This window comes from Ogataea angusta (genome assembly GCF_019207475.1).
Source record: "Ogataea angusta isolate 61-244 chromosome Unknown 61-244_NODE_1_length_1302399_cov_90.877568, whole genome shotgun sequence".
In the NCBI taxonomy this organism is placed as follows: Eukaryota; Fungi; Ascomycota; class Pichiomycetes; order Pichiales; family Pichiaceae; genus Ogataea; species Ogataea angusta.
Genome location: NW_025065215.1, coordinates 1,240,501 through 1,266,879, shown reverse-complemented (window position 1 = coordinate 1,266,879; position 26,379 = coordinate 1,240,501). Strand labels below are relative to the sequence as shown.

General features: G+C 44.5%; 13 protein-coding genes across 13 annotated transcripts; 7 read left to right on the top strand and 6 right to left on the bottom strand.

Moving 5' to 3' along the window:
- Positions 1–12: 12 nt before the first annotated feature.
- KL928_000771 (uncharacterized protein) lies at positions 13–1,860 on the bottom strand (the record flags this gene model as incomplete). Its single annotated transcript, XM_043206503.1, has 1 exon — positions 13–1,860. The coding sequence occupies one exon, from the start codon at positions 1,858–1,860 to the stop codon at positions 13–15; it is 1,848 nt and encodes a 615-aa protein (XP_043062666.1).
- Positions 1,861–2,366: 506 nt separating this feature from the next.
- KL928_000770 (uncharacterized protein) lies at positions 2,367–3,278 on the top strand (the record flags this gene model as incomplete). The annotated part of the gene is made up of 1 exon (XM_043206502.1): positions 2,367–3,278. The coding sequence occupies one exon, from the start codon at positions 2,367–2,369 to the stop codon at positions 3,276–3,278; it is 912 nt and encodes a 303-aa protein (XP_043062665.1).
- A 223-nt stretch (positions 3,279–3,501) lies between these two features.
- On the top strand, positions 3,502–6,351 carry KL928_000769 (uncharacterized protein; the record flags this gene model as incomplete). The annotated part of the gene is made up of 1 exon (XM_043206500.1): positions 3,502–6,351. The coding sequence occupies one exon, from the start codon at positions 3,502–3,504 to the stop codon at positions 6,349–6,351; it is 2,850 nt and encodes a 949-aa protein (XP_043062664.1).
- A 305-nt stretch (positions 6,352–6,656) lies between these two features.
- On the bottom strand, positions 6,657–8,102 carry KL928_000768 (uncharacterized protein; the record flags this gene model as incomplete). The annotated part of the gene is made up of 2 exons (XM_043206499.1): positions 6,657–7,146; positions 7,510–8,102. The coding sequence occupies 2 exons, from the start codon at positions 8,100–8,102 to the stop codon at positions 6,657–6,659; spliced, it is 1,083 nt and encodes a 360-aa protein (XP_043062663.1).
- A 476-nt stretch (positions 8,103–8,578) lies between these two features.
- On the top strand, positions 8,579–10,579 carry KL928_000767 (uncharacterized protein; the record flags this gene model as incomplete). Its single annotated transcript, XM_043206498.1, has 1 exon — positions 8,579–10,579. The coding sequence occupies one exon, from the start codon at positions 8,579–8,581 to the stop codon at positions 10,577–10,579; it is 2,001 nt and encodes a 666-aa protein (XP_043062662.1).
- Positions 10,580–10,700: 121 nt separating this feature from the next.
- KL928_000766 (uncharacterized protein) lies at positions 10,701–12,266 on the top strand (the record flags this gene model as incomplete). The annotated part of the gene is made up of 1 exon (XM_043206497.1): positions 10,701–12,266. One exon carries the CDS (start codon positions 10,701–10,703, stop codon positions 12,264–12,266), a length of 1,566 nt encoding a protein of 521 aa, XP_043062661.1.
- A 55-nt stretch (positions 12,267–12,321) lies between these two features.
- KL928_000765 (uncharacterized protein) lies at positions 12,322–12,969 on the top strand (the record flags this gene model as incomplete). Its single annotated transcript, XM_043206496.1, has 1 exon — positions 12,322–12,969. The coding sequence occupies one exon, from the start codon at positions 12,322–12,324 to the stop codon at positions 12,967–12,969; it is 648 nt and encodes a 215-aa protein (XP_043062660.1).
- A 9-nt stretch (positions 12,970–12,978) lies between these two features.
- On the bottom strand, positions 12,979–13,563 carry KL928_000764 (uncharacterized protein; the record flags this gene model as incomplete). The annotated part of the gene is made up of 1 exon (XM_043206495.1): positions 12,979–13,563. One exon carries the CDS (start codon positions 13,561–13,563, stop codon positions 12,979–12,981), a length of 585 nt encoding a protein of 194 aa, XP_043062659.1.
- Positions 13,564–13,628: 65 nt separating this feature from the next.
- KL928_000763 (uncharacterized protein) lies at positions 13,629–15,083 on the bottom strand (the record flags this gene model as incomplete). Its single annotated transcript, XM_043206494.1, has 1 exon — positions 13,629–15,083. One exon carries the CDS (start codon positions 15,081–15,083, stop codon positions 13,629–13,631), a length of 1,455 nt encoding a protein of 484 aa, XP_043062658.1.
- Positions 15,084–15,584: 501 nt separating this feature from the next.
- On the top strand, positions 15,585–19,247 carry KL928_000762 (uncharacterized protein; the record flags this gene model as incomplete). Its single annotated transcript, XM_043206493.1, has 1 exon — positions 15,585–19,247. The coding sequence occupies one exon, from the start codon at positions 15,585–15,587 to the stop codon at positions 19,245–19,247; it is 3,663 nt and encodes a 1,220-aa protein (XP_043062657.1).
- A 9-nt stretch (positions 19,248–19,256) lies between these two features.
- Positions 19,257–22,373, bottom strand: KL928_000761 (uncharacterized protein; the record flags this gene model as incomplete). Its single annotated transcript, XM_043206492.1, has 1 exon — positions 19,257–22,373. The coding sequence occupies one exon, from the start codon at positions 22,371–22,373 to the stop codon at positions 19,257–19,259; it is 3,117 nt and encodes a 1,038-aa protein (XP_043062656.1).
- Positions 22,374–22,485: 112 nt separating this feature from the next.
- Positions 22,486–23,865, top strand: KL928_000760 (uncharacterized protein; the record flags this gene model as incomplete). Its single annotated transcript, XM_043206491.1, has 1 exon — positions 22,486–23,865. The coding sequence occupies one exon, from the start codon at positions 22,486–22,488 to the stop codon at positions 23,863–23,865; it is 1,380 nt and encodes a 459-aa protein (XP_043062655.1).
- An 80-nt stretch (positions 23,866–23,945) lies between these two features.
- Positions 23,946–25,790, bottom strand: KL928_000759 (uncharacterized protein; the record flags this gene model as incomplete). Its single annotated transcript, XM_043206489.1, has 1 exon — positions 23,946–25,790. The coding sequence occupies one exon, from the start codon at positions 25,788–25,790 to the stop codon at positions 23,946–23,948; it is 1,845 nt and encodes a 614-aa protein (XP_043062654.1).
- Positions 25,791–26,379: the final 589 nt, after the last annotated feature.

Below are 26,379 nucleotides of genomic sequence, written 5' to 3'. Positions count from 1 at the left end.
AAAATATTATTTCTAGACTTCAGTTTCTTTCGTGGCAGCTGCCTCTTTCTGTTTTTCCTCCGCAGCAAATCCATATTTGGACCTTTCTCTAAGAGGAGGACCCCATTTGGTGAACAACCATGGAACTGGGGCCAGGGCAAGCGCGATAAATGCAAAAACGGAGACACCCCAGTATATGTGGAGGTTTTCCATCATCTGGACCGTGAACAATGGAAAAACCGATGACACAATATATCTCAGTAAATTGTTGGCAGCCAAAGCCGACGCAACAGAGATTGGAGGGTATGACATGCTGAAATAGGTCAAGATAGAGAAAAAGATCAAAATCAGGGAAAATCCAAATGGCACACCCGCAGCAATTGGAGCCATCCAGTGAACAGAGCGTCTTCCCGTCCATGCAAGCCAGAACAGAGCTGGTGGCATTGCCACTGCTCCCAGCTTACATGGCAGAAGTCTAGACTCTGGTGACGGAGGCAGGTTGTTGCCGTTTTTGTCTCTGAGACCGATGTAACCATCTGGGTAGCGTCTGAAGAATATCCTCTTGTCAATGTAAACATAAGTAATAGCACCAAAGACGATACCTAGGCCAACACCCAAAAATGGAAGGCCAGAAATGCCAAGCGACATGCCATACTGACCTCTGAAAATGACTGGGAAAGCTTCGAAGAAGCCGAAAAGCACAGCGAAAATGAAAGCAGTGTAGATAGAGAACACAAGCACAATCGGCTCCACCACCAGCATTTCCATAGGTTTCAGCAATGTAATGAACACCAAAATCATGATAAATTTGGCCAGCGGCATGGTCTTTTTGCGCTTGAGATTTCTCTTCTTGATCCTCTGTCTCATGATAATAGGTCTATAAGTTTCTGGAGCCAAAAAAAGAGGAATGAAAACAGCAGCAGCAAAAAAAAGGTCGACCCACATTGTCCATCTGAGGCCACCAACTTTGTTCATATCAGTTGAGAATTTATTCTCGGCAACAAAACCACCAATGATCGGACCGACCACAGGACCGCACAAGGGAGCCATACAAAACAAGGTCATGGCTATTCCAAGCTCGTGAGGCTTCCAAATATCGGTGACAGTACCTCCACCAATTGCCAGAGCAGCGGAGGCAGTGAAACCAGCGAAGAATCTAAGAACCAAAACCTGGCCAATGTTTTTTGAAAGACCGACACCCATGATGAAAAGCATACTAATCGGAAGAGTCGAACAGTAAATGATCTTACGTCCAAACACCTCGGACAATGGAGCAGCAATCGCTGGACCAAAGGCCAAACCGACCAAATAGAGTGTCAGACCTGCCAGGCCCAGTGTTTGCGAAATGCCCCATTTGGCCATCATTTCTGGAACAGCGTCCACGTAAATGGAGGATCCAAGTGAAATCACAAGACACAGAAACGCGATCGTCATGGTGACTGACCATTTTTTCCAGTTTGGCCAGTTGAAAGGGTTATCAGGATCATCAGGCCCATCCCAAGCCATGGTACGAGGATCATAGCCTTCCTCCTCTTCCGTGCTTTTCTCTGCGCTGGTGGACTCTTCTTGGCTGCGGTGTAAAATTCTGCTTGAAAAACGCGACAAGTTCGTGGCCACCCTGCTTATCTCTCTATCCAGTTCACCAGCATAGTCGTCATTGCTCTCTTCTTTATGGAGAGTGTTTTGTTGCGAAGCTGTATCGTTGACGTAATGCTCCACCTCCTCTTGCTCGGTGTCCTCTTGTTGTGCAGTGGAGTAAGGAATTTCAGAATCCTCGGCATCGTAATTCGCAGAGTACCTTTGGCTCTCATTCAGAGATTCGGCCGCAGACTCGTATTTATCCTCGGTCAGGCCAGAGGCTAGTGATTGTGAAGAGGCCATCCTTTGATTTGAAGATCACGATTAATCAGAGGAACGTTGATATGAGATTTTCTTGCAAGAAAGTTTGTCAGTACTCGGTAGCTATTTGTACTCAGGAAATTGATCGAAAAAACCTCATACCGAGTAAATGCCGAACTATAAAAAAAACAATAAGATCACTCGTGCAGCCAGCCTAGAGTGGATTTAGGCTGACATGCTGCCACACCATTGGCCTTCAACTTGCAGGAACATCATCGTGGCGCATGTGCTTAACGACTTCCACTTATGGTCGTCGATAACTGATGCTTCAACTCTTGGATTTTTTTCACATGCAAGGGTTTCCAGACATGATAGAATTGCTTCTTCGTTGGCTTACCTAAGCGGTGAAACGTTTCTTTGTTTTCTCTTTTCAACCTTGGGACCAGGTGGCCGCGCCTTGGCCCGGTTACCCTACCTGCAATGTTTATAGCAAATTACTTACCAGTATTTTACATTGTGCCTAACAGATAGTTCCCTTAGTGATTAGGATGGTTTCAGACGAGGAAATTTTGGCAACTCTTCCTGACAAGGTGGCAGAGCCTCCACTCGGCCAGACAGGATTCCCTGGTTATCTGACTGACAGTGAGAAATCGGCTCTCGAACAGCTCAAAACTTTACTCGAGGCTGAGGGTTACACGCTTAGACTCGATGAGCCAAGCTTGCTTAGATTTTTGAGGGCCAGGAAGTTTGATGTGATGAAGGCAAAGGAGATGTTTATCAATTGCGAGAATTGGAGAAAGGAATTTGGAACGGATACCATTTTGGAGGACTTCAAGTACGAGGAAAAGCCACTGGTTGCCAAGTATTACCCACAGTACTACCACAAGACTGACAAGGATGGACGCCCACTTTACATTGAGGAGCTAGGGTCTGTGAATCTCACTGAAATGTACAAAATTACCACTCAAGAACGCATGTTGAAAAATCTCGTTTGGGAATATGAATCGTTTGTCAGATATAGACTTCCTGCATGCTCGAGAAAAGCTGGTGTTCTAGTTGAAACTTCGTGCACAATTTTGGATTTGAAAGGAATATCGATCTCTGCTGCATCCCAGGTGCTCTCATACGTGAGAGAAGCGTCTAAAATTGGTCAAGATTACTACCCCGAAAGAATGGGCAAGTTCTATCTGATTAACTCTCCATTTGGATTCTCCACCGTGTTCAAGCTCTTCAAGCCGTTTTTGGACCCTGTTACTGTTTCCAAGATTTTCATTTTGGGTGCCAGCTACCAAAAGGAGTTGCTCAAACAGATCCCGGCCGAAAACTTGCCAGTCAAGTTTGGAGGAAAAAGTGAAGTCAGCGAGGCTGAGGGTGGACTACTGTTGTCTGACGTTGGACCATGGAGAGAACCTGAATACATCGGCCCTGAAGGTGAGGCACCTAGAGCATTCAATATCTGACATTCAGGGCGTAATTCCATACCTCAGAGGTCATACATACTGCGTAATTGTCATCTGTCTGTGCCGTAGCAGTAAACTCACTATTATCCGTACAACTACTCTCCTAACTCAATTTCCGCTTTTGGAAAGCTCTTTTTTTTCATGCAACCTTTCAGCATTTTTCGCATTTAAGCTTTTCGATCATTGAGATCTCTAGGGCTTGCAATATATTGGCTGCAATTCAATGGCGAAGAGTGAGCTGAAGGACTATATGCTCCGCAATGGGGGCTGTGTGACTCTGGACTGTGTCAAATGGTCCTATAAGTTTGACGCCCTCAATGGTGACTCGCAGGGATGGAGTGAAGCATCGTTGGAGATAACACCAAAAGGTGAGCTAATAATGGATGGGGATGCTGTGATGATCCCTAGTCTTCAGAAATGCGAAGTCCAGTTGTTCTCTGAGCCTCGGGTGCTGAAAGTGAAAAGCCTGGATCTGAAAACTGTGTTTATTAAAGCCCAACAATCTGAATTCGAACCTTTGCTTGCATGTCTTATGGTATGGCAGAACTTGAAACCACAAGGATATTACAACAAATACTCTTTTAACAGGTCTATTGTTCATGACGAGAATCTTCGAACCAATGACTTACTGGTCTGTAGATTTCGTATTTACGGACCAGCTCCTAACTACAAGAAAGTCCAGCTCAGTGAATTGCCAAAAACTCCATTGTATCCTTCTGAAGACAAACAAACGGAAGGATGGTTTACAGCTATGGGATATCTGAAGCACGATGGTATTTTGGATTTGCTGTGCGAGAGTGATGGCACATTATTGTACTCTGTTGATATTACAAAAATTTACTGCTCTGAAATTAGGCCTCTGCATCATTCTGTGTTCCAGCAGCCAAACATCCTCTTTGTTGGGCAAATAAACGAGCTCCGTCGAAACCATCGGTATGCGAACGAAATTGATAGCGAGGACGACTCTGCGTTCATCCTGAAGAACGGAAAGTCCTTCTCAAATAGCCACAGGATTCTTGTTCAATTTGATTTAGGCATAGATCTGAGAGACTGGATTGTTGCTCTCAAGACTTTCACCAAGATGGAATATATCGGAAACAGATTTACTGAGGAAAGAATGAGGCTAGTTAAAAATTACAAGCTGGAAGTTGTTGAAGCCAAATTCAACAATCCTTCTCTGAACGAAAATCTTCATCTTTATGTCGAGCTGCATATGTGGGGAGGACCATGGTACAGAACTGCTATCGTTAAGAATTCGAATCAGAATCCATTTTGGAAGGAATTGTTTGATCTGGACCTTCCTCCGTCTGCAGAGTTCTTCAAGCTCGTTTTGAAGTCATCTAACAACAGCTCAGTCTACAATCTGATGGAGGAAGATCCAGTGATTGCAGGAGCATTCGTAACACCCGACTTTATGAGCGAGCCGCAAACGATGAAGAAACTACCGCTTTATGGCGAACAGAGCCACGAAATTGGATCCATCACAATCAACTTGAGTCTTAAAGAAGTCCATATCATGTCATACCAAAACTATAGAATGTTTGAGGGAATGATGAAAGGTATTGATGTGCGGGACCTTTTGCAATTTGTCACCCCATTGATTGAGCCTCAGAATGTGGACGAGTTGTCGCAAATGCTGCTGGATATTTACCAAAGCGCCAATATGGAGCACGAGTATTTTGAGCAGCTGGAGTCGTTCGAGCTGGAGACTCTGAAAAACTCTGGATCAAAACGACATTCAACCTCGCTCACTAATAATCTCAACACTCTGTTCCGCGGAAGATCGCTCCTCTCGACTTCTTTGGAGAAGTATCAGATCAGGATCGGTCAAGAATACCTTGAAAAGCTGTTGGGAGACTTCATAGCCCAAATCTGCGCCGAAAATCTGATTTGCGATCCGAACCCGAAAGCATATCCAAATACCCATGAGGAACACTACCAAAATCTTCTCAACTACGTCGAGGAACTGTGGAACAGAATTTTTACCACGTCCAATGATCTTCCCAAAGAACTCAAGCAGGAGTGGGGCCGTTTGAGAAGCAAGGTCGAGCATTCCGTGGATCCATGCGATACGGAGACTCCTCTGAACGCTCTGTGCTCGTTTATCTTCCTCCGGTTTTTGTGTCCGGCAATTTTGAATCCAAAACTGTTCAACTTGTCGAAGAATCACCAACTGGGAAGGGTTTCCAAGACTCTGACGTTGATCGCTAAAGTTCTTATGACGCTTGCAAACAGATCACAGTTTGCTCCGCATAAAGACCCAGAACTTCTTCGCCTGAATGAGGACTTCCTCAGCAAACGGAACGATGAGCTGCGCTTGTACTGTGACCGAATAAGCGGGCGTAAAATGGATTTTACCGAGAAGAAACTTGAAATGACCAATACGATGGGGAAACCCTCGCTGAACGCTTCTGAGGAAATTTTGAGCGAACTTCCGTCCAGATCATTCCTGATTGACAAGTACCTAAGACTTGCTGAGTTTGCTTCGCTTCTCGACTCAAAGAATGCGGAAAATGTAGTTTCAAAGGAGTCCAAAAGGAAGTCTGTCATGAGCGAGCTGAAGCTAGAACTGCTGGGGCTGGATGACACAGATTTCGGATCCAGAGATTTCATCAAGGCGTTGCTGGAAGACGGAGACGACGAACTCAACCAGCTGATATTGGAGAAACAGAGCATAAATCTGGACGATTTGAAGCGCCAGGCGTCGGCCGTGGTAGCCAAAACTAAAGCTCTGGAGCAAGCCATCTCTAGAACAGAGCTTCCGTCTGATTTCACACCGGACTCGTTCATAAGATTTGTGAATTCTATCCTAAAGGCCGCCAGAATAGATCAGGATCATTGTGTGGTGTACGATCTGATAGGCAATGATAATGGTAGCCTGGAATCGTTCCTCAAGAACCGAAGACAGTCCCGAGACAGCCCTCGTGTGAAATCTAAACACTCAAAGGACCAAATCAGCAAGTCTGGCAGCGTCCAGTCAGTTTCTACGCTCCGCAATAGCATATCGTCCGCCAGTCTGTCTTCTCCAAAGAGCACCTTCAAAAAGCTTTTCAAACGCAAGTCTATGGCTTGATTTAATAGATACACGCTCGTAACCCAAATTTTTTCCTTCATCAAATAAATTCAATTTTATTGCACACCACTACCATGTCTAAGGCTTATCCGTGGTATACCAGAGTTACTGATGTGGCGCACCGTATCACTGTTTTGGGACTTGTTGGGTTATCGCTCTACATGAGCGCCAATGTCGGATACACTTTATACCTGACTGGCAAAGAAAACGAGAGAAGACTCGCCCTACAAAAGGAGATGCAGGCCAAACAGGCCGAACAGAATCGGCAATAATGTACATAGTTTTGGGAATCCCATACAAAGCGGTCAAGGCTTTGCGCTTTTAATTTTGCTCCTTTTAGCGCTTTTCTCCCCGGACACAGACTTTCGTTTCTTCCGGGCGTTGAGTGAGTGGTGTAGCCCTTCCTCCTTGAGCAAATTCATGCGCTTTTCCAGAACTCGTGACTCCTCCTCGTCTGGGTCTATTTCGATCAGGTCGCGGGTACAAAACTCGGTATTGCAAAGCGGGCATCGCGTTGTAGCGTATTCTCTGATCTTTGTAGAAGAAAGAAGAGAAACTAGAGCGTTCTTTGACATCACACATCCACAGGGTACCACGTACGCGAATTTGGGCACGACTGTTGATGTAATGTCGTACTCTGAAGAAGTAAGCTCGCACTTTAGTGTAGTTTGATCCAACTTGATGTTGAGCTCCACGACGTCTTTGAGCGAAGTGATATGACTTAGCTTATCATTCTTTAGATACTCCTTATTGAGTAGGAATTCAAGAAGCGCATCCTTATTGAATAGCTGGCCTCTGTAGTCTGAGACAACGGGAGGGATTAGCTTTTCATTGGATAGGGCACAAACAGCAAAAGCGTTCAGCGGTTTGCCTTTTTCCTTCCCATTCTCCGAGGCATAGAAGTTCACAATAAGCTTCCTGGACGGAATGGAGCCTCCATCGTTCTAGCTGTTAGTAAGTTGCCGAATTGCCGTACGTACACCCATTTTCCGCAATTTTAAATTTAGAAATAATTATGCATCATAAATATTCGTTTCTATCATAATCCTAAGAGCAAAATATGGCTTTCCGAAAATAAGGACCAGCGTGGGAGAACTTGCCAGGCGGGTATCTAATTAATCCAGGTTCTCTTTGATGAGTCTATTGATGCGAGCAAACTTCGCCTCATTCAAGTCGTCTCCACTCACCATCGGTTTTCCATTCACAAGCAGAATGGGCAGCTTCTCGACCTTGAAGTAGTCTACCATGTAGTCTTTGAGTGCCTCGTCGTAAGGGTGCTTGCTCAGGTTCATCAGCAAAGGCTCCCCCCACAAGTTTCGAGCGAGGTCCTCGTATTTGCGGTTCAACGAATCGACGACCAAAACCAGTTTGGACACAAGCGTAATTGCCTCGACCTCTTTCTGTAAAACAACTGGGTTTTTCTTGACAGGCACGGCTACCGATCTTTCTGGCTTCTTTATTCTTGCATTGGCAGCGTTAACCAGAACACTGTATTCTGTATCATACGGCATCCTCTGTGAGCTGCGAGCCCTGTGCAAGCGGCTGTCAATAATGAAGGGTTCCTGGTTTGCGTGAGGATCAGGCATCATGAGATAGTGAGAGTGGACCGAGGACTTTCTGACCGTCACAATGGCGGTCAGGATACAGAGGCAAATGAGAATGTACAGAAGAATCCGGTTCAAAGTACACAATTTGCGTTGCGGAATCCAACCTCCGCCTTTTTCGATGTCGACCCAGGGCTTTTCAGTCATGATTGAGGAAGACAAGTTATGGGAAATTTCCAGTTTAAAAAAGTCACCAGTCGAGCAAACCATGAGAGGTCATTTCATGCAGGTGCAAACACTTATTTCACACAAGACTATTATTAACTTCCCCAGCTCTCAAACAAACTATGCAGAATCGAATATGCAGAGTCTCAATTATACTGACTCTGTTTCATTGGCGCTGATTCATTTCTGCTGGAATGAACATTCACTTGCCTATTTTGTAAACATTTCCTATATTCACATGCATATTATTATTTTAGGCCGGGTTGAAGGCTGGGATTTCTTCCAAAATGCAAGAGAAATGCGCATGAACAATCTCGTATTCCTGTGTGTGAAAACTTTGGCGCGTAAAAGCCACAAAGAAAATCTTAAACCTCGACTCGGTCCAAAGCGTCGATCGTCGCGCAGATCGATCAATTCGCGTATTTTAAATCAAAACAATCCGACAGGCATTTGATCAGATGTTCAATGTGTCGCTAAACACGACCAATTCCAAGAAGCCAAGGACTTCCAAGCAGTCCACCCTTGCGTCGTTCATAAGCTCCTCGAAACCTAATCGGGATATCAAGCCCAGTCAGCCGTTCTCTGCACTCAAATTAGACAAGAGAAGCGTGTCTAACGATGAAGAGTTCCTGCAAAATAAAGAAAACGCGCACAAACGCGCAAAACTGGACCGATCGGTTTCCTGTGTTGGATTTGGCCAGTTGGAGACACCTGCTTTAGACGTGTCTACCTCTCAACCATCCAGCTTCAAACACTCAAAACCAATTGAAAAGATACAATTTGAACAGACAGAGATCGACGTATCGACAAGACCAGAGGTAAACATTGGGAGATCTGTGAAGCTGCCCGCACGCAAGCCGGTGTCAGCTTCACGCCAAAGGTCAGTGCCGTGGTCGAATTTGAATGTGAAGAAGATTTCAAATCCTCGCAACCAAAACAAACAGTCGTCTCAAAACGGCAACAGCATTAGCGGGTCTCTTTCGGAGGAACAGCGTAAAGTCATTGAAATGGTTCTGTACGAGCGCAAGAACATTTTTTATACAGGCTCTGCAGGTACTGGTAAGTCTTTCCTCTTACGTGAAATAATCAAACGATTGAGGAACAGATATGGTTCCAGTTCCATTGCGGTGACCGCTTCGACTGGGTTGGCGGCGACTAATATTGAGGGCACCACAATCAATCGATTTTCCGGTATAGGTCTGGGCTCTGGGCCAGTGAACAAATTAGTGAGCATGATAAAAAGCAGAAGAAGCATTGTTGAAAGGTGGAAAGGAACCAAAGTGTTAATTATCGATGAGTTATCTATGATCGATTCCAACTTTTTCGACAAGCTGAACGACATTGCAAAGCAAATTCGAGGTAGCAACAAACCATTTGGCGGCATTCAGCTGGTTCTGACAGGAGACTTCTTCCAACTCCCGCCTGTTTCACTGAGCAAAACGGGCGCAGCTAGGTTTTGTTTTGACGCGGTCAGCTGGAAAGAGTGTATTGATGAGACCATTCTGCTGACTAAAGTTTTCAGACAAAAGAACGACTCTGACTTGATCGAGATGTTGAATGCCCTGAGAATTGGAAAAATCTCCAATGAAATCAAGCAAAAATTCAAACGGCTGGAACGTCCCCTCCAATACGATGACGGTATTTACCCTACAGAGCTCTACCCTACAAGGGAAGAGGTGGATCGTGCTAACTTGGAGCGACTGAACTCGCTTCCAGGACGTGTCTACACTTTTCAAAGTCGCGACAATTTCCCTCCCAATGGAAACCCTGCAATGTTCGTCAAGCAACTGGATGGTCTCATGTGTGCCAAGGTTTTGCAACTCAAGGAAGGTGCGCAAATAATGTATCTGAAGAACGACCTGGAAGATCCTCAATTGGTGAATGGATCGATCGGGAAAATAGTCTGCTTCTGCAGTATAGCACTTTGGACTTTATTCACCAACACGTTCAAGGAGTATGAAAGGCCAATGCACACCGACCTCCTGGTAATGGCATCGAGATTCACTGGAAATGAGCCGACTGCCCAGGACGAAGCATTGTACAACGAGTTTCTGGCCACAAATTATAATAGTCCTTCGCAAGTAGAACTTGCCAAGCAAATGATTCGGACTGCCAAGAACTCTAAGCTTTCAGAAGTTTTGCCTCTGGTCAAATTCTCCCATAGTTCACTGAAACTTATAGAACCAGTACCATTTTCCCCCGAATCTAATAGCGACCTAAGTCGTGAACAACTCCCAATCCTGCTTTCGTGGGCCTTGTCCATTCACAAGTCTCAAGGACAAACATTGGAGCGCGTGAAGGTCGACCTGACCAAGATCTTCGAAAAAGGTCAGGTTTACGTTGCTCTAAGTAGATGTGTGGATACAAGAAATCTCGAGATTGTGAACTTTGATGAAAGGCGCATCAGGGTCAGTGAGGATGTTGTCCAGTTTTATGAGAATCTGAAGCAGCTCAAGTGAACATGGTGTGGCAATCTCTGAATTGTGTATACTACCATATTTATTTTCAGTCCATTTGTTACGGCTGTAATTCAAAAATAAATAATCATAAATAATCATAAAATATATCTTCTCCGCTTCAATGTGGCTTGTCGAGTCCCCGGACGATGGCATATTGCATCTTCTGCTGCCCGACAAAGTGTATTTAGTTGGACGCAAAAAAGATGCAGAATTCCACATACCGCATAAGTCGGTGTCGAGGCTCGAATTTTCGTTCAAGGCTAAAGGCGACACCCTTGAGATTGCAAATGTGTGTCCTAGACCAAAGATAGGTGCTGTGGAGATCAATGGTGTCCCTTTGGGACATGAAGAGGTTTTGCGATTTAGTTCAGGTACTGGAGGTCTTAGCATCCGCGGAAAAGGTTTTCTCATGACAGCTATTTGGAAGGATATGGTTACAAATGGAGTCTTCCCTGAGCTGCAAAATGTGGCTCAAACCGATGATCGCCATAAAACTCACTACATCGTCTCTGGCGAAGAGACAATTGGTCAGTTAATCGAGCTATGTCGTTCCAACCCTGAGATCAAAATCATGGACAAGCAATGGCTACAACAAATTAATTTGTCGGGACTGGAATCAGATTTCGAGAAATATTGGAAAGATGATCCAATTTGCCTGGCTACTATTGGAGAAACTTATACTGACTTGAAAGGCTTGAGTGGTATTCGCTTCAGAAAACCAGGGCCTTCGGACATGCTGGTTTTTCGTTTAAATCGTTATCAGGAGAATGTCAGTGGATTCAGAAAGGTTGTCGACGAAAACACACCAATCAAGGTGGTTCTCGACTTTAATCCATCAGTTGCTGAAGTGGAGGAGATCGAAATGTTTGCTGCTGAAGAGCTTCCGTCTGCTAATCCTGGTGATAGGGAAACTCACTCTTCATTGGATTCTCAACCAAGCCAGAGGCGGTCTAAGAGAATACCCGGCTCTTTAGGGTCTTCGCAGATGTTCCTCCCAAATATTGACGATTTTGAAGTTATAAAAAGCGACCTGCGACGTTCTCCAGAAAAAGACGCGACCCCCACTTCAGCATCAAATGAAATCAAAGCTTCTCCAGGTAAAGAAGCGGTTGCAAAATTTCAAGCATTGCTAAAGTCTACTAATCATGAAAAACTAAATGACAAGAACGAGCCAAATAATGGCACAATTGAGTCTATTCCTACACCTACTTATGCACCTAAAGACGAAGTTCGTCATGAGCTGCCTCTGGTCGAAGTTCTGAAAGAGGCAAAAAAGGTGAAAGAAGAAAGCCAGGATCGGGAGGTGGATGCGGAGACTTTGCAACCAAAAGTGACAAAATTTAGTGTTGCCGTCAAAGAATTCCAGCCGCACCAGTATATGGGTGCAAACCCCAAATGGAATGGCCGCAAGGATTACTCCAATTTCCGTAAATCCGACAGCGGTGAGCTGAGAGATGTTGTATTCGATGCCATGGCCTCTTATATCCGGCTCAAACCGTCAAGCTATAACTCTGCTCTCACACGAGAAGGAATCCATCTTGAAGAAGAACAAATTCCCGAGCTTGACCAAGAATTCGATTTCCCACGACGCAAACGACCAATTTCACTACGATCAGCTGCCAGGGTGCAGCAGCCCGCTATTGACGACGATGACGATATCCCTGTATTCAAGTCTTCCCGAAGGTAAATTTATAGATCTTGCACGCGTTCGCTGCTGACAGACTACAAAATATAATTAATTTATGGTACCACCAAAACTCTATAAATCCATGAACAGGCTCCTATTCAAGCGATTCCAAAGTACGCACAAAGCTCTTTCACCAGCTCAGAAAGCATATCTGGATAGAGTGATCCGCGTCGACCAGGCTGGAGAACTTGGAGCGGACCTGATTTACGCAGGTCAGTATATGGCGCTGTCGCACAAGCCTGCACTCAAGCCCGTCCTGAAACATATGTGGGACCAGGAAATACATCATCATAATACTTTCAATCGTTTGCAGGTCGACCACAGAGTGCGTCCGTCATTGCTGACCCCAGCTTGGAAAGCAGGTGCATTTGCAATGGGACTCTTCACCGGTATGTTGGGTAAGGAAGGAGCAATGGCTTGCACCGAAGCTGTGGAAACTGTCATCGGGAACCATTACAACCAGCAACTGCGTGTGCTGTCCAATGGATTTCAAGACGTCGAAGAGATTGGGAGCGATACGACATCGGATTCAGCGGATATTAAGAGCCTGAAGGAAACTATAAAGGTGTTTAGAGACGAGGAGCTGGAGCATCTGGACACAGCAATTGAGCACGACTCGAAAAATGCTAGGCCATACTGGTTGCTGACAGAAACCATTAAGCTCACATGCAAAGTTGCCGTCTGGACAGCGGAGAGAATCTGAAAGCTTGGATCACACCAGATCATTGTATATGTTCAGTGCTTCAAGCACCTCGGAACTCAAATTTCTATGATTAATGAATTCTTCGATGGATATGAGATCTTGGGAGTCGTGTAGCTGTTTGCCAAAACCTTGCCATATTTTGCCCGCTTTCAGCTCTGGAGTAGCTTCGTCTTCAGATAGATGCAATGTGCTGGTGCCCACCATTCTGTATATGCTTTTTATTACTGTGAGGAGGTCATCATAGCTGATGAAGCCATCTCTATCACGATCATACACGTTGAATGACCATTTAAGCTTGTCTTCTATTGAGCCTCGCGATGCCAAGCTCAAAGAAATAATGAAGCTATGAAAGTCAATGTAACCCTTCCCATTTGTGTCAAAGGCCTCAAATGCATATGAAGAGAACTCGGTAGGGTCGCCAAACGGGTAGAATTGTTTATGAATCTTGGTAAATTCCTCTTTTGTCAGTTGGCCGTTTGGGACGTCCCTACGAAACCCTTTGTACCATTGCTGGAGCTCTCGCGCAGAAAATTTCGTTTCTTGTCTCAGAGTTGAGATATCCTCTTTGTTTAGTTTACTTGTCTTTTGCCCCATCAGTGAACAAGCATGTACTACAAAATAAAGGTCAAAGACAAATTTCTTTGAAGTCGACGCGTCGATTAATCCTTGTTAATTAGGATATTACTAAGACAAATCAAAAACATGCCAATGAAGGCAAACCCTAGCACCCTCTCCTGCTTTCCTCCAAATCCAACAGCACTTGTTATCATCTGAACACCAACGTATGTGAGGAACCCAGATGTCACTGCTATCAAAGAGCCAAATAGTAGCAAATTAATGTCCTGATCCAAATCGAGATTTCCTCTGAATATTATCCATCCCAGCACTGCTCCTATAGGCTGAGCGCTAGCTCCTAGTATGCTTGATATGAAAAATGCACGCGTCTTGCTGTTCAGCGCAATGGAAAGCGGTAGCGTCATTGTAAATCCTTCCACTATGTTGTGGATGAACATCGAGAGAAATATTGAAAGTCCCAGGCTAGGATCTGCCTGGGCTGTAGAATACATAATGAACCCTTCTGGAAGTTTATGAATGGTGATTGCAAGAACCGTCTGCAGTCCAATGGAAAGCAGACGAGACAAGGGCGTTTGAATGTGGTGATGATGGTGTTCAAGCGAACGTGAGTCAGAGTTGTGTATATGTTCATGGCCGCGGTGTTCCTCACTATTTTTGGAATGGCCAAGCTGGAAGCGATCATTATGTCTATGAATCGATGGGCTGTCGTGGACATTGACCAGCAAAGGGGAATTAACTTCCAACTCTGGGAATTTTGAGCAAATCTCACTCTTGTTGACAATGAGTTCTTTGTCCTTGTCGAAAAACATGAGATTCTCTTCGCTCGGTAAGGTGCAGAAGTGTAACTCGTTATGGGACAATTTTCTGCCAGCATGTAGATGATGGCGTGCAATAAGTTCTTCTTGACAAGAATCTATCGTGCCCAAACACTCACCCTGGACTTCGGCACCCTTCAGGGTTTTCAACGATAGGTCCACTAGGGACATCTTTTTAGGGACTGTTGCGTAATCTCGCTGGGCATCTGCGCCGACTGAAGATTGATTGTGAGCATTATGTGAAAGGTAGTCGTGAGGTTTATGTCCATGATTCAGCAAAGGACTTTCCTCTGAGGCGGACTCCAAATCGGACGTCTCCGAATCTGAACGGCCATACTCGTCGTCATGAACGCAATGGACGATGCTCTCGTTGGTGAAAAAGTGGATCGCCAGATTGAGCAAGGTGCAACAGAAGATACCTATGAAGAAGAAGGTAACCAGCAGGGCCTTGCGCAATTCTGGCTTTCCTTCAACAGATTTGAGCTTTTCCAAGTATTTATCTGCTTCAGGAAGCAGTCTGTTGAGCGAGGTGAATAGTAAGCTACCGGAACTCAGTGACAATGTGGCCACGAGGAAGGGTGTATTTTTCTGAATGTTAAATGGATGCTTCTCGTAAAGTCTGGGGAACAACACACGATACACAGTGTCTGTGTACACCACTAGACAGCCGGCGATAGTGGTCACTGCCGTAAGCAGCACCAACACCCAACCCTGATCAGTCATCTATCTATCTATTTTAAAAAACAAGTTTTTTTAATTTAGTTGCCCTCAAATTTAGACAGCTTGATCTGTAAATTTCTATCGATATGCAAGCTGCCTATTTCAGGCATTGGAGATTCTATGAGTACAGGTACGCAACTTGTTCAGGGCTAACACTTACTCGTACTTATTTAGCTAGCTCGAACCATCTGTCAGAAAATTTACTATCTATCTATATTCCAACAACTATCATCATATTAGTCAGTTGTCCCTATCAGATTTTTCATCATTAGATGGCTGCTGACGGTTGTATCGGTCCTCCGATACACACGTTAGCGTGAGCAAAAAAGTACAATAATGGTTAGGAAGGAGTTGAATTTTTTACACAAAATTTTTCTTGGAGCATTTTCTTTAGCACTTCATCACAGTCTCCATTGATCTTCCCAATTCGGAAATTTAAAGAAATCAAACTGAATCTTTTGATCCCAATATATATCGATGTGAACCCAATCACAATGCCACCAAATGGATGAAAAGGACTTCTCTGGGTCTCCTGTGACCATAACATCGGTTCTGGATACCTCAAGAGTCACGGACGTGTGCCGCAAACCTTGGCTATTTACGTTTATCGAGGCCAAAGACTGCTGGCTGCTACTGCCTGCAATAGGTTTTACCACCCTTTCTGCTATGGTGCCTGCTATAGTTGCAGTGCTGCTAGCAAGGGTGTTTAATAAGCTGGAGAGTTTTGGTCGAAACGAATATTCACACAGCTATGATTTCGTGGCAGATGTGCAATGGTTTTGTTTCGCAATCGCTTTCGTCGGACTTGGTGCTACATTTTTCAACTGGTTGGGGCTGACTGGCTTTCTTCTTGCTGGGGAGAGACAACAAAATCGCTGTCGACAGGAAGTGTACCAATCATTGCTTCGAAAGGGACTAGAATGGTTTGACAAAAAGTCGGATCTTAATTCTAATCTAATGCAAGTGAACAGATGCATTGAGGAGTTCAGGATGGGTATCTCCGAGTGTCTTGAGATGCTCATCAAATCAGTTGCTATGCTTTGTGCCTTACTAGTACTTAGCTTTTATTATTCATGGAGGTTAACATTGCTCGTCATGACCACCATCCCCATAATTGTACTGGTTACTGGAGTTTGGGGATTTTTGGTCGAAAAATATACCACTTTGGAAAACAAACACTCGGAAGACACAATCAAGGTCCTAGAATGGAATCTGCTCAATTATGTGTGGGTCAAAATCGTTGATTCCTCGTCCCTGGAAAAAAGGAAACTGGATGCTGCTACTAAACTGACCACTCAGAGCTTTTTGAAAATGAAGCTCTTCCTCAACTTAAACACGGGCATGATCAAGTTTTTGGCGCTCATGATGTTTGTGCAGAGCTTCTGGTATGGATCGTTTTTAGTGCGCAATCACCTCAATTCTTCAGGCGACATTATTTCTTGTTTCTATTCTTGTCTGACCATTTCACGGATATTCTCAACCATCTCCTCTCAGATTGTGAGTCTGAAGACCGCACATAGTTCACTCAAGTTTGTGTTTGAAAGTGTGGACTGCTCAAAAGGCATTTACGAAGGAGGGTTTCAGCCCAAACATGATATAAAGGGTGATATCAGGATCGCCAATGTCTTCTTCAAATATCCCGTTAGAGACGATTGGGGGCTCAGAAACATCACCTTGCAAATCCCTGCAAACCAACTGTTGTACATAGTTGGAAAATCAGGCTCAGGGAAATCCACTCTTGCGTCCCTAATCCTCAGGTTGTATCACTTTGATGGCAGAATTACCTGTGATGACTATGATATTTCGAGACTGGATCCAAGTTGGCTGGCTTCGCAGATCACTTTGGTCCAGCAGCAATGCACTCTTTTCGATGGTACCATCATTGAAAACCTGTCTCTAGCTTCTCCTACTCCCGTTGCTCCCAAGTTACTGAACGAGGCCTTGCAAATTTCTGGCCTGGATCAACTAATAGCTTCTCTACCTGCAGGATTCAATACGAGAATTGGGCGAGGTCCTGGCTCCGTGACACTGAGTGGAGGTCAGCGGCAGAAAGTTGCTTTGTCTAGGGCAATCATGAGAGATACTCCGGTGTTGATCTTGGACGAAGCTTTGTCAGCGGTAGACTATAATCAGCGAATTACGATTCTGAGAAAGCTCAAAAGACACAGAAGAAGAAGGACCACAGTCATAATGACACACGACTACACGGAGATTGCAGATTCTGATTACGTTGTTCTTATGGAAGATGGCAAGATTAGGGAGCAAGGCTTTAAGATTGACCTCCTAAAAGGGGAGACCAGGTTCGCCTCCCTCCAGTACGAGCTGGAGACCCCAGATGATCCTTTTGAGCATGGGAATGAGGAAGAGGATGCCGGGGAGAAATCAGATCAATCAAACGAACTGGAAAGCCAAACTCCCAAAAAAGTGAGCGCGTTGCAACTCGTTCGCCAGCTGTGGCATGTTCTTACATTTGGTTCCAGGGTCTGTTTCCTGCTCGGCATTATACTTTCCGTTGTGAATGCATCCATGACGCCTTTGTTCACCTATTTTCTTTCCAAACTAATCCTTGGGATAGTGTCAGTCGGACAGCAGGTGTCCAGTTTTTATATGGTGAAATGGTCTCTGGTTCTTTTGGGCGTGGCAACGATGGATGGACTCTCATTATTTATTTCTAAGATGGCATTGAGCAAGAGCTCAGAAACATTGGTCGATCAATTACGAAACAGGGCTGTTGATAATATTTTCGCTCAGCCTGTGTGTTGGTTTCAGAATATAAATCCAAGCGCTCTTTCGTCGCTGCTTATCAATGATATAAGGGACCTCAGAACCATGATTTCAGATGCACCAAGTCAGCTCATCTCTATTATTGCCCTGGTACTAATTGCTCTAGTTTGGTCTCTAATTGTTTGTTGGAAATTAGCACTAGTTGGCCTCAGTTTTGCTCCCCTTTTCGTCATATTCTCGACAATATTTTCAATTGTCTTGCAAAAATATGAGGCAAACTACAAGCAAGCATCCAATGACGTGGAAGGAGTTGTTCATGAGAGTGTGCTGGGAATGAAAACAGTGATCTCACTCAATCTTCAGAACTATTTTCAGGCCAGATTTAACGACCACACGAATCAATTGAAAACTGCAGGAAAGCAGCGGGCACTAATTATTTCCATGGCCATGGCTTCACAAAACATTGCAATCTATCTCTCACAAGCAATCATGCTGTACTATGGAATCAGACTAGTGTCTGAGGGCTTGATCACACTGGTCCAGATGATGCAGGTGGTAGCTTTGATCATGTTTACTGTAGGTTACGTTTCTGCTGTGCTTTCCTCGATGCCCAACGTGAACAAAGGTGTGCTAGTCTTTACGAAGATCCTGTCTTTGATCCAGCTTCCGAAAAATCTCCAGGAGTCTTATGGAACAGCCAAGCCGAGAATGAACCCAAATAAGCCATTGCTCAGATTTCAAAATGTGCAATTTAGTTACGATCCGGGCGCATCTCCAGTGTTGAGCAATTTCAATTTCTCTCTCAACATGAACGAGATTACTTGCGTTGTGGGGAGATCTGGCTGCGGGAAATCGACACTTTTAAATCTCCTATTACGGCTCTACAGTCCTCAGAAAGGATTAATCAAATTTTGCGGTGCAAACATTGATCAGCTTGATATGTGTGAGCTCAAAAAGGAAGTTGCTGTTGTCACTCAAAAACACTACTTTTTTGATGGAACCATTTTGGAGAACTTGACGTACAATTTGCATAAAACCGTTACAAATGCACAAATATATGAAGCTCTCGATCTGGTGGATATGGCAAATTTTGTTCACAGCCTTCCGGACAATTTGTTTTCGCGCATCGGTGGCTCTTCTAACCTCCTGATTTCTGGGGGACAGCTACAGAGGCTTTGCATTGCTAGAGCTTTTATCAGGTCGCCTAAAATTCTAGTTCTCGATGAGTGTACTGCATCGTTGGACCCTCAAAATACCAAGCGGGTAGCAAAAATTCTTTTGGGACTAAAAAAACACGTGACCATTATTGTGATAAGCCATCAGAGAGAACTGATGCAGATAGCAGATACAGTGGCGTACATGGAGGACGGAATCATCAAGGAGAAAGGAAACTACAATACGCTTTCGAACAGAAGAAATCTTTTTTATCAACTCATTAACTAACTAGGGTGATTATTTATGGAGATGGACACAGATGTAAGGAACCTCAACATCCTCGCCTTCTTGATCATCGCAGCAGATCTCAAAAATCAAAGTCTTCTCGTGTTCAGGAACTGGCTTCTTGGACACTGTTTCTATAAGCTCGGTTAACTTCAGTGGCAACCTTGTGTTCAGTTTGCTTGGAGGGTGGAATGATCCATACAACAAAGAAACTCCATGCGACAGCATAGTGATTTCAAGACCTTCTTTCTCTTTGAAGTAATCGAGAAGCTCTTGCAAAGTCATGTCTCCGTACAAGTCAAATCTATCCCAAATTTTGTCGAACGTTTTATCATTGTATTTGCCGGATGGAGACTGGATAGGCTCGGAGAAGCCAATGAAGGGCAGGGCCAAATTGACGAAACCATTCTTATACTTCTCAATATTAACTTTATTGTCAACCACCTTGTAGAGCTCCAAACACACCAGGCCGGTGACCAAGGCAGTCGTGGTAGCAATAGCTGGAATAATCTTGCCAGCAATAAATTTGGTCTTAGATCTGTCTGCAGTAGCAATGTGGTAGTTCAAGGCTCTGCAATTTGAGGCCGCAGTGATAAATTCAATGTGATGATTGGTGTCATCATCCTTCTCAAACTCCACAGCATTCAGTCTATATCCTGCCAAGGAGGAAGCAGTTGGCAGCGAAGCAGCAAGCTTCTCGATGGCCCCTTGGTCCATCACCATATCAGCATTAGGATCTGGGTCATTGTCATTGGCTTGAATTTTGACATCGGACTTAGGACTGAATGGCTCTATAGTGACAGAGGACAAAATGCGATCATAGTAGGCCCTGTCAGGATCTCCCTGGTCTCCTTTGAGACCATACACATAAGCCAACAAGTTGGCACCGGCGACGATGTAATGGAAGTGGTCATCATTGTTGATATCAAACACTAAAGGATCCGGTGCCCTTTTCGGTCCAGACCAGAATGGGGCACCAGTTGACGTAACAGCATCCTTAGGGAAATTGTAAAGTAGCTGCTGTATGTCATGGTTGAAGGTTTCCTCAAACTTGCGTCTGGCCCATTTGATGCAATCATCGAAAGTGTAGGGTCTGTCTTTGGTCAGGTAAGCGCTAATAGACTCTAGAATTCCCTTCACATCACCACTTTGTTTCAAGGTACTTTCAACAAAGTTAGGCTGTGACAAATAAAGGTTGACATTCTCTGGAGCGTCAGTAAAGTACCCTTGGAAAAGCGACTTGGCCCAAGCAATGGTGTGATCAATCTTGTTTGGGAAAGATCTTAATGTACAAAGTGGAATTGACTTCTCTGGTGGATCCTGGGAAGAAGAATATGACTCAGTAAGGTGTGGGATGATAACCTGCGTGTTACCCTTTGTCCCCAAGGTACCAGACTCCAAGAGTGGTTTTTTGAAGAACACACATCTCCTGTCGACATAGGTTCTGGCCTCAACATTGTCCAGGGCGTTAGTCACAAAATCGAGACTTTCCCAAAATTCGTTGTCGAATATGTGCTCAGTTTCTGGACCAACCTTATCAGTTCTAGGCTCTATTTTGCCCGTCAAGTCTGGGTTCATGGCACACACTGCTTGAGACGAAACCTCGGACTTATTTTTACCCACATCCTTTGACCTGAATAAGAATTGTCTGTTGAGGTTTGACTTTTCAATAGAGTCATTGTCGGTCAAGTAGATCTTTCCCTCCGGGCCGCTTCCCAGACCCATCATGGCCCAATTCTTCAGCATTTCACATCCAATAGCACCAGAGCCAACCAAAAACACTTTCAAATTGGCGATCCTTCTTTGGAAATCCAATCCAAGCACAGCGATTTGATTATCGTATCTGGAATTTATTGGTTTGCAGGTCTCCTCAGTACGAGGGTACTCTTTACTCTCCGGAAGGGATTCAAAAGAATCGAAATAGAGCCATTGTTTCACTGGTCCGAACTTACCTGAGCAAGCCTTCAAAACTTCTTGAGCAACTAGACCACCATAGAAAGCCACCATTGCTGGCAATTCACCTCTGGCCCCATAGGAGAGTTCCTTTATCAAATCTTCGTCAATGTCAGCACCGCCTAGTATGCCTGGGTATTTGGAGTTGAGCTGCCTCACCAAATCCAAAACCTCTGATGCATCATTCTCAGAATGGGGTTTTGGAAGCCGGCCATGGGTTTTTGCAAACTCATCTAAAGCTTGGAATCCAAGGTGGAAGAGAGGCGGTCTTTCCATCTTCGCGAAGTCTGAGTAGAAAAACTCAGGGTTTTCTAGCTGAGTAGATAACTTTTGGAAGGAAATTTGCTTTGGCATTTTGACTTGCGTGTAGATTCCTCCCTTGACGTAGGTTCCCCAACTTGGATCAAAATCTACCAATTGGTAGGCGTATGGTCCCAACACTTTAATTTTATAAGCAGAGCCATCGTTCAACTTATCGATACCTTGCACCTCAGAGAATTTGACGTAATCTCCATCTTCCAATCCATGTCTATTGTCGTCCAACATGGTGACAGTGCCATCCTTTTCAATATCCGAGACGATACCCATGTGCGGATCTTCTCCGTTTGGATCGAAAATCGTAAAAGCATCGCCGAAGTCCACAAACAGCTGACCAACGAGTCCTTTGATATCTGCATTTATGTATCTGATCCCTTTAGCATGGGTAAGCTCATTGATCTCCAGTTGTTTCTCTAATGGAGTCTCTGTGGTAACCACAACTTGAAAGCTGGAAATAGTTTCTGCCGTCAGATCGCTCACGATCGAGATTGGCACATAGGCATTAAGCTCGGCCAGTCTAGGCAACGACGCTTCGGCGCGAGACTTGCCGATATCGTTCTCAGTTAAGAAGAATTGGGCAGACAAGTCAGTCAACGAGACAGGAGTAGGGTCGTAAATGGACAACGACTTCACACCTGCCAGGGCAACATTTTTTGCAATCTCAATTCCCAGGCCTTTCAGACCTATGATCAGAACATTGGACGAGGCCATCTTGAGCATGGCCTCTTTTCCCAGAACGTACAATTGACGCGAGTAGAGTCCCTCATCAATATTCTCTTCCTGAGGAGAGTCGACTTGCATTTTCTGGTCCTTAAAAGTCAGCTTATCTTCGGCAAAAGACATGTTACTTACTGTCATAAGGTGTAATTGTAGTGGCAAATATTCTTGGAACTTATTTGATCTGCACACTAAAAAACCTGGTTCAATAAGGAAAGCCTAGAAATAAGAAATTTCGTTATCTAGATTATTAATGTTGAAATTTGCTGGTAAAGTGATTCGCACCGCGAGTATTCGCGGTCTTGCAACGGCTTTGCCTACAACAAGAACCACAGTTTTGCCAAATGGACTAACGGTGGCGACAGAGAAAATTCCAAACTCGTTGACCGCCACTGTGGGAGTCTGGATCGATGCCGGCTCTCGAGCAGATGTGAGCGACTCAACTTCTGGAACGGCCCATTTTCTTGAGCACTTGGCTTTCAAGGGAACCAATAACAGAACGCAGCTTAACCTGGAGCTTGAAGTGGAGAAATGCGGCTCCCACCTAAATGCGTACACATCCAGAGAAAATACTGTTTACTATGCTAAGTCATTGAAAGAGGATATTCCAAGAGCTGTGGACATCCTCTCAGACATTCTCACGCGCTCGAAGCTGGAAAAAACAGCTATTGAAAAGGAAAGGCCTGTGATCATCAGAGAAAGCGAGGAAGTTGATAAGATGTACGATGAGGTTGTTTTCGACAGACTTCACGAAGTTGTGTTCAAGGGCCAGCCTCTGGGAAGAACCATTTTGGGTCCGATTGAAAATATCAAGTCTATCACCCAATATGATCTGAAAAACTACATTCAAACCAACTACAAGGGCGATCGGATGGTGTTGGTAGGAACTGGTGCAGTGGAACATGAGCAACTCGTGGAGCTTGCGGAAAAATCATTTGGACATGTGCCTTTGTCGGAAAGACCGTTGCCACTCGGAACTCCCCGCGGAGCCCTTCCCAAGTTTTATGGTGAAGAAATCAAGGTCAAGGATGAGTCATTACCAAATACGTACTTCGCTATTTGCGTGGAAGGCTGCTCGTGGTCTTCCGATGACTACTTCAAAGCACTTGTTGCACAAGCTATCGTGGGTAACTGGGATAGAGCCACAAATGTCGCTCCTTCGCCTCTAGCAAGAGCTGTTGCTTCCGGCCAGGGAGAGCCTTTGTGCAATTCTTTCATGTCCTTCTCCACATCATACTCTGACACAGGTCTCTGGGGAACATATGTTGTGGTTGACAAATCACAGACATGTTATCCAGTGATAGACTGTATTTTGAGAGAATGGAGCCGGTTGAGAAATGGAAATTTTTCGGTGGAAGAAGTTGAAACAGCAAAGTCTCAATTAAAGGGCTCTTTGCTTTTGTCATTGGACGGAACCACGGCTATTGCTGAAGATATAGGCCGTCAACTAGTCACTACTGGCCGCAGACTCTCTCCCGAGGAGATTTTCGAGATTGTGAATAATATTACTAAGGACGACGTCGTTGATTGGTGTCAGCGCTATTTGCGCGATAAGCCAGTCGGGATGGCAGCTCTAGGATCCACGGACTCCATTCCAGCCCACAAGCTCATTAGCCAGAGTATGTCATTCTAGATAAGCTTAGATTGTTTGTAAATATGCATAACCTAATATCCCTAGCCTATTCTATAAACCAAAAGCAATAAAACAGTCATTTAATTGTAGACGTCGCCGAAAACACTCACGTGGAACTCAACGATGCGGTTGAGTCTTTCGGCCACTCCCTTCAACTCTTCCCGAATAACGATTTCTTGTTCGAGCCCGCTCTTATCACCAGTATTAAGGCTCCTCCAGACATTATCTAACAGTTTTTGTTCTAGCATGGAATATATTTGTGAGATTGGTTGAGTCTGGTTGAGAAGCCAATTAAAGCAGAACTTCACTCTCGAAGGACTTGTATCCTGGCTGACCTTACTCACCAGATGTACAGCAAGATTGTTCAGGTTTCTTGTCCACTTGGAGTTCCCGTTCTCGTCCACGATTATGCTTAAAATTTCCTTCTTCAGCTGCTGCAACTTGTCTGCGGAGCAGTATTCAGCGGTGGACAACCTGTATGAGCTCACAAGATTTTGGTATAGGATTAAACAAACCTTGATGCAAATTAGTTGACGAATGTCGGCTCTCAAGATTACCAATCTCGAGTGGTCGAAGGTAAGTGTGTCGGGGAACTCTGAACACATGTGGGAGCAAGATAGCAAGTTCAAAATACCGTAACTGAGAACTTGCTGAATGCCTTCGGCGCCATTGCAACGTTGTTTGGACTTTCTGTACCAGTCCAAACTGCCGTTTAGGTTGATCTTGTTTTTTCTAATGATGGTTTGGAAATATTCTTTTTCGAAAGCCACTGCAGTCGAGCAAAGTAGCGGTCTAAGAATGCGAATCTGATGATTGGCGACATCAAGTTTCATGGCCTCCAAGATGGAAAAAAGAACATGAAGCCCTTCGACGACTTTGTCCACGTTGATTGGGGAAGTGGAACAAGCCTTTTCGAATATGCAATTCATTTCGTCCACCCAAGAGTCTCTCATTGGCGCACAATGCATCTTGAAAATGGCGGAGATCCAATTCGAGAACTTGATGAAGTTGAAACATTTGGAGTTTAGTTCTTGAACCAAGAGAGATATATCCATGATCTCTTCGACATTTGCCTTGTCTTTAGAAGGCAACAAACTCAACAGGATATCCTTCAGTGTCTGGAACATAACAACGATGATTGAATTATCAGTGATCACTTTTTCTGAGGTCATCAAGAAACGAATTTCGGCTTTGACGGCTGACCAATATCTGTCGCCTTGCATCCGTTTCCGTTTGCCACGCTCGCCGTCGAGGTTAGGTCTGAATTGTAACTGGGGCTCAAATAAGATATCATGCCGCAGTTGAGGGTTTTTCAAAATCTCGTGAAGATCGATCTCGTGCATCGACTGGAGATTGACCGGAGGCACAGGAACCCTTTCGGAAGGTTGTCTTTGCTGTAAATCATCAATGAGGAGCTTGGTTTGTTTGTGTGAGGGAATCCAGATATTCGGGAGAGACCGAGATCTAAACCTTTTCGCTATAGGCAAGCTATTTGTCAGCAAAGAAGGTGAGGTGGATCGTTGGGAAGCTGCTCCTTTGTAAAACTTGGTTCTTTTTCTTCTGAGTCGCTTTGAAGTCTTGGGGGATGATCTTGACCGGTGAGGAATGTCAATGGAAGATGGCGGCGAAAGAAGGTTCTCGGTCGATGAGGAACTCATCTCTGATGTTGAGGGCATCTGAGATGTGAAAGTGACATTAGATTCATTGTGAGATTGTGCGGTCGTTGAAGGTGTGTTCAGCATAGAGGCATCCAAGTTAGTGGGCACCACGACCGACGGCCTTCTGTTCTCGACGACCTCCATCGCATCCGTATTTTGTTCAGGAGCATTAACAGGGCTGGAGTCCTTACTTGAAAATACGTTCTTGAAATGTGGAGGGTGTTTCAGTTCTTGATTGTCACCCGTGTTATTTAAGTGGGAGTTCATGATCGTATGCGTATCTAAAAGGCCGGTGAATATTCAATATCAGAAACCTCTAAAGTACGAATTTGGCAATATGTGACTCTGTCTAGTGTAAATGCTCTTCGATGGGGTATAGTGATGGCTGTTTCAAAGTGGAGGATTGAGAAAAAATTTCAATTAGTAGACAAATACAACCATTAATATTAGGAAAAAAACCATATATATCAGTAAAAGTTTCCCATGTAGAAATTATAAAATTTCCCAAAGGCGGGTGGGCCAGCCGACGGAAAGGCGGGACTACGCACGCCCCGTTTCTTTTACCAAAGGGCAAAAAAAAAAAAAAAGGAGACTGATTACTTAATGCCATAGGAAAAACAAACGACATTTCGTTTGTTCCATGTGCCAGTGAACTTTTCATCCTCGTTTGCGAGTTTAATCATGTCCGTGCGGTACAGGAGCTGATCTTGCAATCTTTTGAAATCTCAGAAAACTCGAATCGTGGTAAATTTACAGGTCAGCTGATAATTGCTATGTGAAATCGATGTCCACATGAAATCCAGTGGCAAATCTTCAACACTCTGCATATACTAGAAATACATCATCCTTTTTTGAT